General features: G+C 64.5%; 1 protein-coding gene across 1 annotated transcript; it reads left to right on the plus strand.

Moving 5' to 3' along the window:
- Positions 1 to 3,585: 3,585 nt before the first annotated feature.
- PPRC1 (PPARG related coactivator 1) lies at positions 3,586 to 19,226 on the plus strand (the record flags this gene model as incomplete). Its single annotated transcript, XM_077823340.1, has 14 exons — positions 3,586 to 3,594; positions 4,758 to 4,910; positions 5,669 to 5,821; positions 6,551 to 6,649; positions 7,542 to 10,689; positions 12,148 to 12,201; positions 12,749 to 12,809; positions 13,216 to 13,286; positions 13,556 to 14,297; positions 16,365 to 16,538; positions 17,247 to 17,313; positions 18,073 to 18,194; positions 18,435 to 18,586; positions 18,893 to 19,226. Coding segments are annotated over 14 exons (5,109 nt in total), but the record flags the coding sequence as incomplete, so codon positions are not given.
- Between the last annotated feature and the right edge of the window lie 203 nt (positions 19,227 to 19,429).

The raw sequence follows: 19,429 nt of genomic DNA on the forward strand, positions 1-19,429 counted from the left end.
CCTTGCCTGGATTAGGGAAATTTCCCCTGAGTGCTGTGTCCCCTCCGTCATCCCCGTCCCCCCCCCCGCTTGGACTTCTGGAGTGTGCAGCGGGGCCGAGAGAAATAAGAGTTTTGGAAGTTGGGAACTGGTGAGGGCCCTTTAACTTGGACTTGCCCCCTTGAGCTGTGTGTTCAGGGCTTAGATACCCCAGCAATAGGTCTGTTAAAGATACCTTGACTATGCTGGACAACATGGAATGCAGTGTGGTCTAGTGGATGGAGCACTGGGCCGGGTTTCAAGAGTCCTCAATTCAGTTTCTTGCTCTGCCCCCAACGTGCTGGGTGAGCTTTGGGCAAGTCACACCCTAGTCCCCTGCCTCAGTTTCCCCATCTTTACAATAGAGGTGATGATACTGGCTTCCTGTGTAAAGTGCTTTGAGCTGTATGGATGAGAAGTGCTAGACACAGAGAACAGATTCTGGTTTTCTAGCTTCTCTTGAGATTTATGGGAGCTGGAGAGGACATGATTTCATTTTTGCTTTTGCGTAGCAGACACTTGCGGGGTGCTCTCTGGGATGATGGACAGGGGCTGGCCCTGCTTTAATAGAGGATCTGATGTTCTGAAATGGCTTTGTCCTGAATCAGAGCTCTGTAAGCTTGGAAGCTCGTCTCTCTCGCCAGCAGAAGTTGGGCCGAGGAAAGAGATTCCCTCACCCACCTTGTTGCGCTTGTCCTGGGAAAGGCATTTACTTTGTTCATGTTTTACAAAGCACATGTGTTCCCACGTCTGCTTGGAAGTCAGTTCACTTCACAGTTGCCCTGGAAGGATGCACTGTATCCTGAACGGGTTCTTTGCCTCTTCCCGCCGTCCGGTTTAACTGCCTCCCCGGAGATGCCTTGGCTGACTGGTAGGCAGCAGCTCTTGCCTTTTGGAAGCGTGGCTGCAGCTTGAGCTGTGTGGGAGTTTAGCTGACTAAACGGGGCTGTCCTGGAGGCTTTTGGTGATAGAGGCAAAATCAAATGTAAGAACCCTCCCAAGTATTTGCTGCGTGATGTCACATCCTTGTATTCAGATCCTTTCTGCCAACACAACGCACAGTGATTTTAGGTTCTTGGATATGCCAAGATTGGGGCTGTCACGCAAGTTGTGTTGAAAACTTGTTCCCTGGCTGCTTTTGAGCCTGTTCTGCCCATTGCCTACCCGCTAAGACCTGGCCCCGGGGACTGCTCTGCTCTAGAGCCCTAGAATGGGACAGGTTCTCCAGTCCAGCCGCCAGGGCCCGGTCTGGCCTGCACTGGTGGTGATGCCAGAGTGACTCTGGAAACCTTGGGGCCCCTTTGAGAGATGTTTGTCCGCTGGGAACCTTCCATTTAAGGGCGGCCAGCTTTGCCCAGGTAAGGCTGGGCTGGCAGCTCACCGGGAGATCGGACTCTGTGCCTAGCAGGCTTGAAGTGAAGCAGGTGGATGCCATCTTGCACTTAAATACAGAGGTGGGACCTGCATCCCAGCATGCCGTGCACCTGTGGGGCCAGGTGGCCTCTGCACAGCTCCATAGAGGCTCCTTTGGGTTTCAGTGGGAGACTTGATTCTCTACTTCTGCTGGTCTGCAACCTGACGCTGAGAGCCCTTGCTAGCGGCAGTGAGGGCTGAGGTTCCTCCTCTCGCTCACCCACTGAGGGGCCACTGGCAAATGCCCCTTCCTGCTTCCAGTGCCCCCAGCTTCCATTTCTAATGAGGGCTGGTGTCCTGGGCCCAGAGAGCTCTGGGAAAGTGTCTTTGAATGGTCCTCTCCAGAGCCTGAGAGCCCAGCTGTAGCCACGTCAAACCCTCGAGCTGCAATGTTTCCGTCTGCTTTGGTGCCCCAGTCCGAGGAGGGAGAGAAGTTGTAGACGAGGCAACAAAAGCCAGTCAGGTGCTGGGGTTGGAGGAGGGAAAAAGTCAAGGCAGGAAAGGAAGTTAGTAAAAGGAGAGCTGTAACTCCACGAAAAACACTCAGGGTGTGAACTGACCCCGTCTGTGATCTGTGAAAAGGAGGAGGTGGGAAGAACTGAAAAGGCACCACATTTAAAATGGCTCCAAGGGGATCTTTTGGGGAATATGGTCTCATTAGCCAATGACTCCCCCAACCTGTAGAACTCATCGCTGCAGGATATTGAGGCAAGCAAGTCAGTAAGTTCTCTGAAGACAGCTCGTCGTTTTTCCCCAACAGCAGCTGCCAGGACACTACCTGTACGAGCAAAGTCTGGGGGTAACCTCTGCACCAGAGCGAATCTCCCCTCCGAGCCATAGCACCGCACAGTGAGGTGATGCGGGAGTATTGACCCCTTCCTTTGAACCATCCAGCATTGGCCATGTACATCCAGGGCAATGGACTAGATGGACCACTGATATATTCCCATGTGGCTGTTGACTGCTCAGTCCTGCAGGAGGCGCTCTCCCCTCCCACGGGAGTTTGATTTTGCTATCCCTCGTTGGACTCCTGAAAGCATCTTTTTAATTGTGACGCATTTGTAACCGTGCAGTGGCCTGGATGCTGCAATAGTGAAGCATCAGGGTGGGGTTCCTTGCGAACTGGACTGCAAAGGCCGACGCTGTATGAGCTGCTGACTGGTCTGACTGCAGCGATTCCGATTCTTGCAAACTCCTGTTCGACCGCGTGGCTCCTCCCTGGGGTGAGCTGCGCCTGCTTGTTCCAGCTGACTCCAAGCTCTGCAGTAAGGGCTGGGTTCCTGGGCGTCGTCCCAGCTCCTTTGATCATTCCTGGGATCTCCAGACTGATTCACCAGAGACTGTTCTGAAATGACAGGTTTCAGAGTAGCAGCCGTGTTAGTCTGTGTTCACAAAAAGAAAAGGAGTACCTGGGCTCTGGAGGGGAATGCCGTGCTTGGGGTTAAGCTGGGTTTTACACGTTACTTTCCCACTGCGTACTGGAGTAATACAAGATAATAAACCATGGCAGCATAATTCATACCAAACACTCGTCTTCTGCATGAGACAGGAGAGTGATCTCATTCCTGTACAGGACATGGATCTGCAGCTTGTGTCAAGCAATCCACCAAACACAAGCTACAGATCACAGCTCTGTCTTTAGTTCACTTTCTAGGGGCCTTTGCTTCAAGAATATTGATGCTTTGGCATTAGAGAAATGATCAGTCCCCACAGCAGCAGCTGCTAGGGGAACTTGCATTGGGCAGCAAAGAAGTTTTTCATGCTGTCCTGGCGTAGGAGCTGATCATGTGACACAGATTCCAACCCCTTCCCCTGGTATTTGACTGCAGAACTGAAACTGTCCATTTAAAAGCCCGAGCCTGGGTTTCTAAGTTCAGCTCCTAAGTAAGAGGTGGAGGTGAGCTGCTGCTGTTCCCAGGGACTCAAGCCGGAGTCGGGGCTGGTTGGGATCTCTGTAAATGAGGTCACCTTTATGTAGTAGCAGAACTTCAGGGGCACAGGTGGAAGTTAAATCCCTAGCTGTTCCGGTGGCCAAGAAAACCTGCTAAACGTGCCCCCCAGGGGATGCTGCCTTCTTGAGTCTAAGCAGCCCTGAGAGGCGAGAATTGCCTGTTGAGACTGGAGGTCCAGGACTCTGGAGAGCTATGCAGATGACTCAAGCAGGTAACCAGGTTATAGCAGACCCAGCGTAAAGGCTCTGCAGCCCGTCATCCTGGGCCTTACCAATGGGATCGACCTAGGTACATCGCTCAGGGCTTTGAATAATTGCACGCCCTGTGCGCCATAGGTAGGTGGATCTAACCCTGTGTAGACGCGGCTGGGTAGAGGTGGGTTAAGTACATGGATGGAGAAACCTCTTGTGTCGTCTGTGGCACAGCCAGAGCGCTGGAGCTGTGCCGTGGGGGGTTTAGTGTACACATACCCTTCCTTGTGAGAGGAGGAGGCTGCAGGAGGGACTTTACCCCCCCTCGCCCCCTCAGGCAGCTGGTGCCTGGGGGCATCTCTGCCCCAAGCCACGTCTCTCATGGGCACAGTGGCTTGTACAAAACACCACCACACTAAACCAAGTACATAAAACCCATGGTGTTTGTGACACTTAACTCAAGGTGCTGAGTGGTATATGCACTGGGGAGGGGGGTTAGGTCTCATGGGACTTCTGACCCCTTGCCCAAGGATTTGGGCTCTGGCCAGGAGACTGGAGTCCACCCCAGCATGTGGTGGTTCCTCTGCAATTTCATTGCTAGTTGCCAGGGAGGCTTACACTCCAACATCCCTGTGGCCTTGATGTGCTGAGTCTCCTGGTGAACTAGTCCTCTAAGCTGAAATTCCTCACTGCGCACTCACGAGCCCTGTTGACTCTGAAACCTAATGTCAACACCAACTCAATGCTATTTCACTGCTCATCATTTAATGGAGCAGCAGTGGGCTGAAATGCTTCTCCTTGGTTGCTGGATGCAGGGGCTTCAGGTTGCCAATTCTCAACTGTATCATGAGCTTCACAATCATTGGTGGTGCTCTTAAAGCCCCAGCTCCTGGAGCCCCGTGATTGAGACAGTCTATTTCCACTTTCATTTTAAAAATTAAGTTTCTGGCCTGCGTGGTTGTGGAGAGAAGCCTGAGAACGTGACACCCCCCTGCCCAAGGGCTAGAATGCTAAGTGGCAAATATAGCCCCGAAGCTGGCTGGATTTTATTCTGTGTTAGCGCAGCACTCCAGTCGTAGAGCAGGGCCCCATTGTGTAGAACAGAACGGAGGCGTGTTTTGTGGTCTGTAGCCTGGTGAGCACTGGCTTCTCCCCTCTAACCTGTCTCCTTGCCCCTCTCTAGTGCTTCTCTCTGGAGGAAGATGAGCTGAGCCTGCACTTGGTTCCCGCCTGCAGCGATGCTATCCTGGAGGCTGAAGGGATCCTGGGAACGATGCAGAGCTACCTCGATTCCTCCGTGATCTCTATCATCGAGGACTTCAGCACCCTGACCGAGGTAACAGGCTGCCTGCAGAGAGGCAGGGGACACAGTCGGGCCCTGGGCTTCCGCATTCACCCATCTCGCCTTCGGGACCTGCCGCAGCCCTGGATCCAAAGCTGCCTGGGGCATCTCCAGTCCCACGACCTTGGTGGGGTGGGGGGCGAGACGGGATACGGCAGGTCTGGGAATCTCCGTCCCTCGCCTGCTTTGACCCCTCTGTTTGCTGCTTTCCCTGCCGGACGCTGCATCGTTTGGCTGGGCGTGAGGTGAGCAGTGCTGGGAAGAGTGGCCAGGAGTCAGTCCCTGGTCCAGCTCTCTCCTGTCATTCCTCTTCCCCTCCTTTTCTTTTGTCTGACAAGGATTCTTTGTCAAGGGCCTCTGCCGGCCCACGCGCCAGCTAGCCTGCTCCTAATGTGTCTAGGTCAGCCTCACGGCAGTGTTAATTCAGGGGGGCAGGGTCCCTGGCACCTCCCCTCCTCTGGGTTCTGAGCTCTTGGGCCAGGACTGAGCCAAGCATGTGCCGGTTGACGGGAGCCTTCCAGTCCTGGGGGCACCTCCCCAGCAGGGCCCTGCTCGAGGGACATTTGGGGCAGAGGCAGAGCTAGTTACCACTGGCCCCTCAGTGGGCACCTGCATTTCTGAGCCTCCGTGTTGCTGACAAGAGACAGGCGTGAAGAGAGGGGAAGACGTCTAGTGGCTAGGGCCTGTCATGAGAGTGGCAGGGCGGGGTTGGTATCTGGCGGTGCCCCTGATGCAAGGGCCTCTTTCACCAGAGCAAGGCCTGCCTGGATGCACCGAACGAGCTGTCACTGCTGACGGCCATCACCGAGATCCTGGACAGCACGGACGACGAGACCCTTTCTCCGTTTGACACCACCCTGGACTCGGAATTGCTGGCACTGCCCCGGGAGCGGGAGAGTTCTTCGGTATGAGGTGCTCTCTGCCCGCCTTCCCCGCCCTTCCCAGGAGGTGCCTAGACCAGCCACTTCCGCTTCACTTAGTCCCTGGCCAGGGCAGCAGCCAAACCGTGCACAGCACACGCGTAGACATGCTAACTCGCCCACCTCTGGGCTGCTCATCTCCCCCCACCGGCTCCTTCCCTTGGGGCTCTGGGAAAGGAGGCTCCAGATCCCAGTCCCATTTCAATGGAAGCCCCCCCATCCCCGAGCCATGCCGTGTCATCGGTGAGATCACTGCATGTACCTGGCAGCTGCAGGGCACCCCCTGGCAGTCACCAGCTGAGCTGCTTCTGAAATGAGCTGTAGGAACTGCCCTGTGGGAAATCAGGAGGAGTGGGATTGGGGGGTGGCACACATCTTATTTGGTGTTGCCTACAGACCAGCAGAAATGCCCCGCGAAGCGGCCTGCATATCCCGCCGTGGTATGTAGGCAGCTCGGGCTGCTCATGCTTTGGTGAGCCAGGCACTAGAGCTGGGTGTGATTCCAGCTCCTGGAACCCAGCGCTGGGATCAAACGGCGGCTGGGGCGTACCCTGGGGGGCCTCGTGTAGCCAGTTGCCATGCTGGGCATGTGGTGAGGAGGGAGAGTCTGGTGCGGGGAGGCTGCTGGCCATGCGGCTTCACCCTGCGCCCCGGCTGGGCTTGGACTGGCAGGTCTGTGTTTTCCACCTTCTCATTCCACTTCTTACCCATCAGTTTCAGAAGTTTCTCAGCTTGTCCCGGGCCTCCCCTGAGTGCAGTGTTCCTGCCCTAGACGATCCGTGGGGCCTCAGCGGCCCAGCTGCCATCGGCAAGGTGAGAGGGCAGCTCCTTGGTGTGTGCAGAGGGTCAGGGAGAGCCTGGGGCCAGGGTAACCAGGGGTGCTTAGGAAAGACATCAGCCGGATTGGCTGTCCTGCTCGTACCCATGGATGGTGGGGCTGTGGGTGACCTTTGGGTTGCCTGGTCTCCGGTTGTGCAGGGTGACTCCTGGTAGCCCTTGACCGCTCTCCAATATCTCCATGGTTTCTGGGCCGCTGCTGAGCTCCGCTTGCTCACGGCTCGGGAGAGGCAGCATCAGGGAGTCGCTCTGGCTTTGGAGCTACCGTGCAGTGCCAGGACTCGCATCTTCATGCTCGCTGCTCTCTTAAAGGGCCGCCAGCCTTTGCCCCTCCTGCTCGCCTGGAGCTGGGAGCAGCCCTGAGCCGGACTGGTGGGAGCCTAGCCAGGCAGTTAACAAGCACCTCTGCGGGACGGCTCACAGTCCTGGCCAGCTGTAACCCCAGCCATGCTGGCACTGCTCTTGGGCTGCAATGTGAATGTAAAGCCTTGCTTTAGGCTGTAGCTCCTCGAGCCCTTGTCCCCTGCAGCGTTGGGAATGCTCTCCGGCAGGGGGGCAAACTCCTGGGCAGTGAGGATTCGCCGTAACACGGGAGCTTGTCAAGGTGCAGACCGGGCAGGAGCGGTGTGGGGCTGTTGCAAATCAGTGAAAACTGCCCCCGGTGGGGCTCAAACTGTGCAATTGTGGGCTGGTCCCTGCCTGTCCACGCACCTCATGAGGAGAGGGCATTGCCCTGGCTGCTAGCCGGGGTGGCTGAGCCCACTGGCAGTCGCCACCTAGGTTACGTGAGCTGCACTGCTCTGCCTCGGGGCTGCCCCGCTTCTGGGGAGCAGCGCCGTCACCTGTCTCTTCCCCCTTTCCCTGCCAGGTGGGGACGGGCCCTGGGGATCTGCCCTGGAACGGCCTCGAAGAGCCGGCAGCACCCAAGCAGGGCAGCAGCAGCAGAGCGGCCCGGGCGGAGCGGAAGCTGCCCAGGCCCCAGCCCCTCCCGCAGCGCAGCGACGGGGAGGAGGAAGAGGAGGCTGCTAGCCCTGGGCAGCACGGCAGCGTGGTGGCAGCTGTGGGGCTGCGGGAGAGCCCCCTGGGTTTGTGCGCCGAGGCTGGGGGTGAGGAGGCGGTGTGGCCGGAAGACAGTGACGCTCCCTGCATCATCAGCACGGGGGCCGGGTCCCTCAGCGAGCTGGTGAAGTCCATGCACCCGTACTGCCTGCCCACGCTCACCGTGTGCCTGGACCCTGCCAGCGAGCCGGTGACGAAGGAGTTCTTAACCGGCCCGCTCCTGCTGGAGATCGTGCCAGGCGAAGGCGAGAGCCTGGAGATCCCCGTGGTCCTGCAGCAGCTGGGCCCAGAAGCCCAGCTCCCAGCTGAAGGGCAGGGAGCCTGCGGTTGCCCAGCTGGCAAGGGGGATGGTGCCCTAGAGCTGTCACCTATGGATGGTGTGTTGCCAGTGGGAACGCCTGCCCAGGGGTGTGAGACTGGGGGCCACGGCAGGGCCCCCCAAGCGGAGCCTCCCAGCCTGACCCAGGCGAGAGAGTCCCCCCGGGGGGTTGACCCCGAAGCAAAGGATGAGGAGAGGCAAAGAGACCAGTATCTGGAGAGCAGCTCCCGGAGCAGTACGGAGGCGCCAGCGGGCGGGAAGCGCCAGGGCACCGAGAAGGGCCGAGGGCGTGAGAGGGCCAGGAAAAGCCGGAAAAAGAAAAGGGAGGAATCGCAGAAGGGCCAGGCCAAGCCTGATGGGGACTGCGTGGTCCGCAGGCTCCTTTCCACATCCTTGGTGCAGCCGCCAGCCACCCAGCGCTCCCCAAGCTGGGCAGCCCGGCCCTCCATGCAGGTGTCCACCTTCCTGGAAAGGCAGCTGGAGCAGGCCAAGAAGGAAGGACAGATGGAGCTGCGATCGGCCCGAGGGAGACCGCGGGCAGCGGCAGCAGGGGGCACCCTGCAGAGGAAGGGTCACCCTGAGGTGCAGAAGGAGCTGGAGGCTGAGAAGCCCAACACGCAGCCAGCTGTGCAGAGTGCTGAGACCCCCGGGCCCTCGGAGCAGGCCGTGCCCAGCCCCGGGGAGCAGCCGGCTGCCGTGGGACGCGGCCCAGCGGAGCAGGGAGAGGTAGCTCCTGGGTGCGGTGAGGGGAACCAGCCTGCCCCCACCAAGGGGAGCATTGGCCCAGAGACCACCCCCCCACACGGTGACCTCAGTGCTGGGGGGGAGGCTCCCCGGAGCCCGCAGGAAGTGGAGCGGGCTGGGGCCGAGGCTGCCGGCTGGCCGTCCAAGCCCAAGGCGCTCAGCCTGACCGAGTACCGGCTGCGGATGCTGCACCGCCAGCCCAGTGGAGCCGACGGGAAGGAGGGGGAGAAGCAGGCAGCGAGCAAGTGGCCCAGCGTCCTCGAGCCCCCCACGGAGCTGGCCGAGATCCCGTGCCTAATGGCACCTGTGCGCCCCCTGCCCTCACAGCCTGCCCAGCCCGTGAAGATGCCCAGCTCCCAGAGGGGCCCAGAGAAACCTGCCAGCCCCCCAGCCACCCCTCCTCTGCCCAGAAAGGCACCTGCAGAGCCCCCCCAGACCGTGCCAGCTCCAGTGCCCCCGGGGCTGCAGCTGCCTTTCCTCCCACCAGCCCTGGGAGCTGCTGCTGCAGCAATCCCCCTGGCCTCCACAGCTCCCTATGCCCTCTACCCACCGGTGCCTTCCTGGCCTTGCTTTGGCCCCCCGCCTGCCGGCTACCCCAGCCTGCCTCCACCACCGGCCGCTGGCGGGTCGCCCAACGCCTTTCACCTGGTGCCTGGCCTGCCCCCGCCAGCCCTGGCCTGGCCCCCCCCTGCCCTGCCACCACCTCCCTTCGGTCCAGGTGCGCCATGTGCCCCCATGGGCTGGGCCCTGGGCCTCCAGCCGTCCTACTGGCCCGGGGTCCCCCTGCCACCTGCAGTGCCTCCAGTGGTGTACAGCGATCCAGGGGCAAAGCCCTTCCCAGCTAGCCCTCTCCCCTTCCCAGCTAGCCCTCTCCCCTTCCCAGCTAGCCCAGCCGCCCCGGCACCAAGCTGCCAAGAGCCCTCAGTTTTCACAGCACAGCCAATGAAGCCAGCGCTAGCCAAGCACGAGGTGCCAGCCCAGCCCCCCCAGCGCAGGGCACAGCCCTCGGCCAGGGCCGCTGGTGGCCGGGCGTCTGACCCCAGGAGGCAGAGCCGGCCTGTGGGCGAGTCATCTGCCACCCAGCCTGTAGGGCAGCCCCCTGCCCCCCGGCCTGTGGGTGAGTCACCCACTGCCCAGCCCCCTATTGCCATGGCCCGGACTGTGGGGGAGTCAACTGCTGCTGGGCCTGTGGGGCAGCACCCTGCCCAGCCCTTGAGGGAGCCCCCAGCCCCCCGGCCTGTGGGCGAGTCGCCCACTGCCCAGCCCGTTATTGCCACTGCCCAGCCTGTGGGAGAGTCTGTTTCTGCTGCTGCCCCTCAGCCCGTGGGAAAGTCCCCTGCTGCCCAGCCTATGGGGGAGCCCCCTGCTCAGCCCACAAGGGAGACCTCTGCCCCACAGCTTGTGGGAGAGTCACCTGCTGCCCAGCCCATGGGGCAGCCGCCTGTTGCCACTGCCTGGCCCGTGGGGGAGCCTGTTTCTGCTGCTGCCTCCCAGCCTGTGGAGCAGCCTTCTGCCCAGGCTACGAGGGAGCCCCCTGCCCCCCAGCCTGTGGGAGAGCCCGCTGCCCTATCTACAAGGCAGCCCACTGCCCCCCAGCCTGTGGGGGAGCCTCCTGATACCTGCCCCATGGCAGAGGCTGCAGCTCCAGCAAAGGTCCCAGTGGCCAGCCTGCTGGAGGGGGACCGGCCAGACCCCAAGGGAGCTGTCCTGCAGGAGCCCCGGCCACCTGGGCGCACGTCCGTCCGCGGGAAAGCAGGGGCACCGCTGAGAGCGCGAGAGGAGAGCCAGCCCACCAAGCTGGCCCCTGCCCGGCCATGGAGACACCGGCCCCTCGTCAGCCCAGCCCAGCCTGGCGCCAGCAAGGACATTGTGCAGGCCTTCATCAGCGAAATCGGTGAGGGGCCACGCTGGGGGCGTCTGGGGGCAGTGGGGCGCCGAGGAGGGGAGGGGCTGATGGGGGGGGCAGTGGGGCGCCGAGGCGGGGAGGGGCCGATGGGGGGGGCAGTGGGGCGCCGAGGCGGGGAGGGGCCGATGGGGGGGCAGTGGGGCGCCGAGGCGGGGAGGGGCCGCTGGGGGAGGGCAGTGGGGCGCCGAGGCGGGGAGGGGCCGCTGGGGGAGGGCAGTGGGGCGCCGAGGCGGGGAGGGGCCGCTGGGGGAGGGCAGTGGGGCGCCGAGGCGGGGAGGGGCCGATGGGGGGGGCAGTGGGGCGCCGAGGCGGGGAGGGGCCGATGGGGGGGGCAGTGGGGCGCCGAGGCGGGGAGGGGCCGATGGGGGGGGCAGTGGGGCGCCGAGGCGGGGAGGGGCCGATGGGGGGGGGCAGTGGGGCGCCGAGGCGGGGAGGGGCCGATGGGGGGGGGCAGTGGGGCGCCGAGGCGGGGAGGGGCAGTGGGGCGCCGAGGCGGGGAGGGGCCGATGGGGGAGGGCAGTGGGGCGCCGAGGCGGGGAGGGGCCGATGGGGGGGGCAGTGGGGCGCCGAGGCGGGGAGGGGCCGATGGGGGGGGGCAGTGGGGCGCCGAGGCGGGGAGGGGCCGATGGGGGGGGGCAGTGGGGCGCCGAGGCGGGGAGGGGCCGATGGGGGGGGGCAGTGGGGCGCCGAGGCGGGGAGGGGCCGATGGGGGGGGGCAGTGGGGCGCCGAGGCGGGGAGGGGCCGCTGGGGGAGGGCAGTGGGGCGCCGAGGCGGGGAGGGGCCGCTGGGGGAGGGCAGTGGGGCGCCGAGGCGGGGAGGGGCCGCTGGGGGAGGGCAGTGGGGCGCCGAGGCGGGGAGGGGCCGATGGGGGAGGGCAGTGGGGCGCCGAGGCGGGGAGGGGCCGATGGGGGGGGGCAGTGGGGCGCCGAGGGGGCATGTCGTGAGCCTGGCTCAGGGTGAGTAGCAGCGAAGCTGAACCTGTCTACATGGCAGAGCCCTTCCCCTGGGGCTGGGGGGCTCAGCCCGCACTGGCCAGTACAGATCTCTGGGGCTGCACTGAATGGGCATCCGGCCTGTGAGCTCCCTGGTGCCTGGGAGGAGCCTTTTCTCTCTGAGCCCCCTTCCTTCCTGCTTGCAGGAAAGGCTGCCCCGCCTTTGTCTGGACGTGGCAAGGCCCCTGGCTCCCCGAGGGTCTCTTCCCCTCCCGCTGCACTCTGCCCCAGAGCCCCGGCTCGCGAGAGTCCCAGCCGGTCCAGGCACGAGAGTGTTGGTCCGGATCTGGCCCCGTTGCCCCATGGCAGCCGCGTGGCCGTCAGGGGTGCCAGTGAGTGTCCCTCGGCGCTGCTCCTGCTGGGGGGGGGCTCGTCAGCCTGAGCCCCTCTGCCCCAGCTCAGGACCCCAGCCCGGAAGTGACCTGACAAGCCGCGTCTCCTCTCCTGTCGCAGGAATCGAAGCCTCCGACCTGTCCAGCCTGCTGGAGCAGTTTGAGAAGACTGAAGGTGAGCGGCTGGCATGCCCTTATCGGCCATCCCCTCTCCCATCTGGCTGCCCCCAGGCTCTGCGCGACCTAGCCCGACAGGCCAGTTGCAATCCCACATCCAGGGAGGTGCTGGACCGGCTGATGCGCCGTCCCAAATTCTGCAAGCATCAGGTTTCTGGCTTGTAGCAGGGACTGCGGTCCCCAGCCTGGGCAGGGCAGCCCCACAGCGGCTTAGCTGAGCAATGGGTCCTGGCGTAAATCGGAGCAGCCTGAAGGCTGCCAGTGTGTAAATGTTACTGCGGTGAAAGGCAGACCTGGCCCGTTTCCCGACCCCTGCCCCATATGTGAACCGGGCCAGTGAGGGGCCCCAGGTGAGGCCAGGAGGGAGGGGACCCAAGCAGAGGTGTTGTGCTGCGCAGGGAGCCAGCCCTTTGGGGCGAGGAGGAAACAGGCCCCCAAGCCCGGCACCCGGAGTCGCCCAGCGAACGGGCCCTGGAGTGGGGACGCCAGGCTCCCCGCCGTGGCAGCATCTCCCTCAGCTCTCCCTGCACTTGCTCTCGTTTCAGCCACGAAGGAGGTGCTGCAGGTGCGACGTCCTGGAGACAGGCTGGTGCCGGGGAACGCCTGGTGAGTCTGGAGGTGCCCACGGTGCCACCCAGTCCCAGTCTGTGCTGGCGACAGCCCCGGGGCTCCTGGCTCCAGGGAGGGGCGCGGGCAGAGCTCGGGCAGCTGGGGTGGGTCGGTGCTGTGTCTCTGTGCGGCTGTGAGCTGGACAGCGAGTGCCCCCAGGGCCCAAACGACAAAGGCTGCTTGAGTGGGCCGGGCCAGAGATGGCAGTACCTGGCAGCATGCTGAGCGCCCAGGGCTGTGCCAGCTGGGCCCAGGGCTGCGGTGATGGGCACTTCGGGTGCTGGGAGGCAGCATGCTGGGGCGCTGGGCCAGCGCTCCCTGGTGAGGTGGGGGGTGCGTGACCTGGCCCTGAAGGTCACGGGTCTCGGTCGTTGCCGCTTTTAGGACCCCTCTCTCCCTGCAGCAGGTCCGAGAGCAACCCGGACAAGAACCCGCTGGACAGCCTGCATGCCCCGGAGCTGGCCAACGTCGCTGGTAAAGCCCTGGGGCTGGAGGGGTCGTGGGGGAAGGGGATCTGGCACCTGCCTGGCAAGCGCTGCCCAGGTTCGGCGCCTCGCTCCAGGGCAGACGGGGGCCAGGGGGCATGGCTGGCAGCTGCCATGGGGAATGCTGAGCAAGGGGATGTGGGGAGGGGTGCAAACCTGTCCTGGGGGAGGGGCCCAGGCCACAGAATGCTCCTGCTTGCTATCGGGGCGCATGCCGTGTCCTGGGGGCCCCCCCTGAACACCCTCGTTACCTCGCAGGCCTCACCCCACCAGCGACGCCGCCTCACCAGCTCTGGAAGCCCTTGGCTGCTGTCTCGCTGCTGGGGAAGCCCAGGTCCCCCGGGGCCGCCGCCCAGGAGGGCAGCCAGAGAACTGCCAAGTTCATGGAGGCCAAGCCACTGCCCCAGAGCAAACCTCGGGGGAAGGGCCTGCCCCCCACAACCTGTGGCCCACCCCCCAGCCACGTGGGTTCCGGAGACCATGACTACTGCGTCCGTGGCCCCGGCCAGCCAGAGGAGGGCGCCAGGCTCCCCAGCGTGCCGGCCCCGTCGGAGCTGGGCTCCCGCTGGAATGTGAAGCATCACCAGGATATCACCATCAAGCCGCCCTCCTCCCTCCCCACACGGACGCTGGCCTGGCCCGGGCTCAGCCCCCGGCCTGGTGCCTCCCCTGGCTCCAGCGAGCAGCTGGATCACCGGACTAGTGCCCGAAGCCAGGCTGCCGCTGGCAGGAGCAGCTCCCCCACCTCGGTCCTGCTGTCTCCGGACGCGTCCCCCTGCCGGGACGAGGAGCCGCAGACTCGGGACCCCCAGCCGAAGCAGCTGGCTACCAAAAGGTCCCTGCACTGCTACCGGAGACGTGGGGCCTCGCCGAGCCCCCGGGCCCGCGCCAGCCGCTCTTTCAGCTCCACGTCCAGCGGGGCCAGCGCCTCCTCCTCTTCCTCCTCCTCCTCCCGGTCTCGATCCCGGTCGCTGTCCCCCCCACTGAAGCGGTGGCGAAGGTAAGTGGCAGGTTCCCGGTCCCCTGGCTGTCTGGCACTCTGCTGCGGCTCCGTCGCCAAGCCACCGTGGCTGGCTCTCCCCGCGGAGTCTGGCCATCCGTGCGGCTGGGCACCCCAGGCAGCTGGGAGCGTTTGGGCTGGGCACAGGGAGACACGCCTTGCAGAGCGGGGATCTTTGAGGGATAGGCTGGGGCAGAAGGGCTCCCCTGCAATGGCGTTTGCTGGGCGTGTGGAGGGCACAGTGATGCCCAAGACCCAGCGGACCCTCCCGCACTGAGCCCAACAGTCACTGAGCCACCGGTGCAGCTCGCTGTGGGAACAGGGTTACCACCTGGGCTGGTTCCAGGGGCCATCAGCTGCCCATCGCTCGCCTGCGTCGGTGGCCCCATACAGTGTCATAACCAAGCGGAGGGGCACTGGGCTGGCCATGGAGAGAGCAGGGCTGTGTCTGCCCGGGCAGAGCTAGGAGCTCATACAGCAGGGCTGCCCCTGCGCCAGAGGCCTTGGCATAGGCAAGACGTCAGCGCTGACCCCAGGGCTCATGGTCCGGGGCTGGCGCCCGGCCTGGCCTGTGTGGGTCGGACCAAGTCGCACCGCTGGCGGGGCACTTGGCCCGGCTGGCGCTGCTGAGTAGCCAGAGGGGCCTGGAGCTGCATGGGAGGCACCGAAGAGCTCTCCTTCCCCGCGAGCGCACCCGGGGGCCTGGCGCTGCCCTCCGGAGCTGGGCATTGCAGCCCCGTGCCGGCCGGAGCAAGTAGCTAGCTCTGACTGGGCAGCAGGTGTGTGGGTGGGGGGCTGCCCGGTCCCTCCAGCCAGGGCACGATCCCCTCCGCTCCCCTGGTGCCAATCACAGTCTGAAATGGCTGTAGCAGCCCTGCCCACGGCTGAGGGCACTCCCCGCCATCCAGTCTGTACCTCTCAATCCCATTGTCCTAATCCTCGGGCGGTCCCCTTCCTGGGCCTTGTGTCCCACCCAGCCCTGCTGGCGCTCTGCCAGGCAGCAGGGAGCTCCAGGGCCCTGTGGGATCAGGGTCCTCGGCCCCACGTCCTGCTGTGCAGCTCAGGGGAGAGCGGTCCTCTCCTCTCCATACAGCCAGGCCGGCTCAGCTCCTCCACAGCTGCCAGGCCCAAATGCCTGGTCTTACTTGCAGCCCCTGGCTAGCAGTTGGGCTGATGTGCAGCCCCAAGAGAAGAGAGACTGTCCCCTCTGGGGCAAGAGGCCCTGGATTGTGCTGGGCTCCCCTGCCACCATCAATCGTAGGGAACCCCTCCCCTGCCCCCCGCAAGCCACCTTGAGAGGGTCTGTGCCTCTCCTGCCCCTTGTCCACTGTGCTCAGCTCCCCTCGGCCAGCCCGGATGGGGGCTGGAGGCAGATCAGCCCCTTTGCTCCCCAAGAGGCCGGGCCCAGCCCAGTCCCGCTGCAGGCAGAGGAGTCGCTGAGCATGGACTCAGGCACCGGACTCGTGTCTCTGGCTACTCCCCACCTCGCTCCCTAGGCGACCAGCGAGCGGAGCCGTCCCACCTTGCGTCCGCCCTGCTCCCTCCGCCTCCCGGGGAGCCGTGCTCCAGTCGCTGCACTGGCCGGCTAGCCCTGCCGCTGCACTGGCCGGCTAGCCCTGCCCGAACACTGCATGCTCCTGCTCTGTCCTGGTAGCTGAGCCGTTCAGCTGCCCCCGTCGCTGCCTCCCCGTCAGCAACACGTGACAGCCGGCGCGGGCCAGGCCGTGAGCGGCTCGTTAAGTTTCACTCAATATCGTACCATATTGAACACTGCTGTTCACCTCGCTGAGCTGTTGGCTCAGGCTCTCTGCAGACTCAGGCAGGTGCTGTCCTGCCTGGGTCACGTTTTGAAGGCTTTCCTCATCTCCATGAGGTTCGGGAGGCCTACTTGGGCAGGAAGCTGTCCCCTGGAGCGCCCCAGGCCATGCTGAGTGTCCTGTGCATGTGGGTCAGGAGAGCACCTCGCGGCCTCGATGCTTTGGGGATGGGAGGAAGCCCCAGCTGGGGTGGGCAGTGAGGGGCTTGGGGCCCACTGGAGGCTCACGGGGTGACATGCTTGTTCGGCAGGTATCGTTCGAGACGCTCCCGCAGCTCCCACTCTTCCTCCCGCTCGAGCTGCGGGTCCTGTGGCCGGTCCCGGGGAAGGTCCTCGTCCTCGTCCTACTCGTCCAGATCCTCCTCGGCTTCCCGCAGCCACTCCCGCTCCCCATCCCCCCGCAGGAGGAGTAACCGGAGGAGAAGGTAAGGACACATCCGTGGGCCATCAGGACAGGGAAACCCCGCTCCCTAGTCCCCCTCAGCTCAGACCCCTGCGCCGTTTGGGCCCCCACTGCCTACCCTGCACATCTGGGCAGTGGTGGTAACAGTGGTGCCCCCCCACCCCCGCTCTGCTGGCCCGCTGCTGCCCCGAGATGCTCCAGATGTCTCCACTCTGGGAGGGGCCCGTGCCCCGCCCCAGGCCTGGGGAAGCAGCAGCAGCCTCCCTTGGGGGAGGGGAGCTCCTGTCTTTTGGGGTTGGGGGGAGGGCTGTTCCCTAGGGCGCGTGAGGGCCTGGCCTGGGGCTCTCCACAGCCCATGACCCCCACAGGCTCTGTCGGCCTGGTGTGCACCTGGGTGTGCCCACCAGAGCCAGGGGTGGCCGTGGCCTTGCACTGGGTTGAGGGCACATGCCCGTAACTCTTGGCAAGCCTGTGGCCTCCCCCGGGCACCAGTCACAAAGCCAGGAACAGCTCTGGGGGCCTGTCGGGGCAGTGGCTGGTGTCCTGGCCTCCCCCGGGCACCAGCCACAAAGCCAGGAACAGCTCTGGGGGCCTGTCGGGGCAGTGGCTGGTGTCCTGGCCTCCCCCGGGCACCAGCCACAAAGCCAGGAACAGCTCTGGGGGCCTGTCGGGGCAGTGGCTGGTGTCCTGGCTCTCCTGGCTCCCAACCGGCCTGATTGTGCCCTGCCAGATACGATTACTGCGACCCTCCGGATCACTGCCAGCACCAGAAAGTCCTCCACAAGGAACGTGCAATAGTGAGTGAGGGCGTGCACCAAGCGGGGGTGTGGAGGTCCCTGGGAGCTGTGGGCTAGTGCAACGTGGTGGGGGTGTCTGGTCCCTGGGAGCTGTGGGCTGGGCATGGGGGGTCCTGTCCCTGGGAGCTGTGGGTTGGGCATGTGCAACGTGGTGGGGGTGTCTGGTCCCTGGGAGCTGTGGGCTAGGCGTGGGGGGTCCGTCCCTAGGAGCTGTGGGTTGGGCGTGTGCAATGTGGTGGGGGGGTCTGGTCCCTGGGAGCTATGGGGTGTGGGGGGGAAGGGCGTGTCTGGGGAGCCCAGCTGACCAGGTCTCTGCTCCCTGCAGGGCCGGCTCCTCCCACACCAGGGCCCAGAGCTGAGCCTCCCCAGGCAGAGAAAGGGGACGCCCTGTGTGAATGTCCGGCCCGTTTCCCTGCTTCCTCAGGGGGCTCTGAGCCCCTCTGGCCTGGGGGCCTTGCCAGGTGAATGGGGCTCACCCGCGCTCCGGACTGGGGGCGCAGTAGGGCCATGCGCTGTGGCCGCGTCTGCCCTGCTCCACCCCCGACTTGCTGAGCTGGGGGCAGGGTCCCCGCCTTAGGGCCCCACTGGGCTCCGAGCGGGGCAGGAAGCAGCCCTGCCCATGCCCGGCTCCTGGCTACCAGCCGGGGTTGTGCGGCGGAGTTGTAACGCCGGGTCTCCAGGGTGAGCTGGGCGGGAGCGCGTGCCGAACTCTGGGGCTGGGAGCACCCGGCTCATTGCTTCGTGCTGTGCTCCCTGCAGGAGGAGAGGAGAGTCGTCTTCATCGGCAAGATCCCCAGCAGGATGACGCGGGCAGAGCTCCGGCACCGCTTCTCTGTGTTCGGGGACATCGAGGAGTGCACCCTCCACTTCCGGGCTGAGGGGTGAGGCTGGGCCCTGCCCTGGGGAGGAGGGGGCCGCTTGGAGTCTGGGGGGGATTGCCGGGGCTCCCTAGGAGATGTCAGGGTAGCTCCTGGCACCCTGTCCTTACCCAGAGCAGGCTGTGCCCCTGCCCAGGATGGGCATGGCCAGGCCCACGCGTCTCAGCCTTGGGAAGCCTCTGCCAGTCACCAGGTCGCATGGGAGGGGACCCAGCGAGTCACCGGCTCTGCCTCTGCCCCCAGGGACAACTACGGCTTTGTCACCTACCGCTACGCCAAGGAGGCCTTCGCCGCCATCGAGAGCGGCCACAAGCTGCGGCGCCCGGACGAGCAGCCCTTCGACCTGTGCTTCGGGGGGCGCCGGCAGTTCTGTAGGAGGAACTACGCGGACCTGGGTGAGTCAGGGAGCCCAAGACGTAGCCAGGGCCCGGGCCCCGCCGGGGGCCCTGCGGCAGGAGTCTGCCGAGCTCCTTCCCTGCTGCTCTGCGCAGTGCGAGGCTGCAGAGCTCCCCTTCCGTCAGCGTCCCGCCCCTGGGCCCCCGGCCTGCCGCCGAGCACAGCCTAGAGCTCTGGGCGTGGGGCGGCACTGCCGTGCGGTGCCTTCACCTCCACGCCTGGCTTCCCTCCGGGAGCGGGGTGACCCCCGTGCGGTGCGTCCCCGCCCCAGTGCCTTGCGCTCACTGCAGCCTTGTGTCCTCCAGACTCCAACCGGGAAGACTTCGACCCCGCCCCCATCAAGAGCAAGTTCGACTCCCTCGACTTCGACACCTTATTGAAGCAGGCGCAGCGTAACCTGCGGAGGTAGTGCCAGGCCCATGGCGGCTGCCGCCGGTGCCCGCGGGAGGTGCCAGCTGGCGGCCTGGCCTGGCCCGGCCTGGCCTGGCCGCAGCCGAGCCGGGCTGCACCGAGAAATGCAAAGACAAAAAAAGTGTCAAACCAGATTTTTTTAAACAATTTGTTTTTATAACAAATATTTAAGGAAGATGAATTGCCTCTGTTAACTGAGGGGCTGGAGGCAAATGGCTGCCCCAGCCCAGTCACCCCGGTTAATAAACCCGGGTCCAACCTAGTCCTGGCTTGTCTCCCTTCTTCGGCTGCGTGGGCCTGGCGTCCCCTGGGTGGGCTGGGCCCAGGGGCACCACCTCCTGCGTGGGTGAGGGCGGCTGGGCTGAGATGGGCCTTGGGAGTGAGTCTCTGGGCAGCAGTGCCCAGCTGGGGTCCAGCATGGCCACCCCCAG

Source organism: Eretmochelys imbricata, chromosome 7, assembly GCF_965152235.1.
Source record: "Eretmochelys imbricata isolate rEreImb1 chromosome 7, rEreImb1.hap1, whole genome shotgun sequence".
In the NCBI taxonomy this organism is placed as follows: domain Eukaryota; kingdom Metazoa; phylum Chordata; order Testudines; family Cheloniidae; genus Eretmochelys; species Eretmochelys imbricata.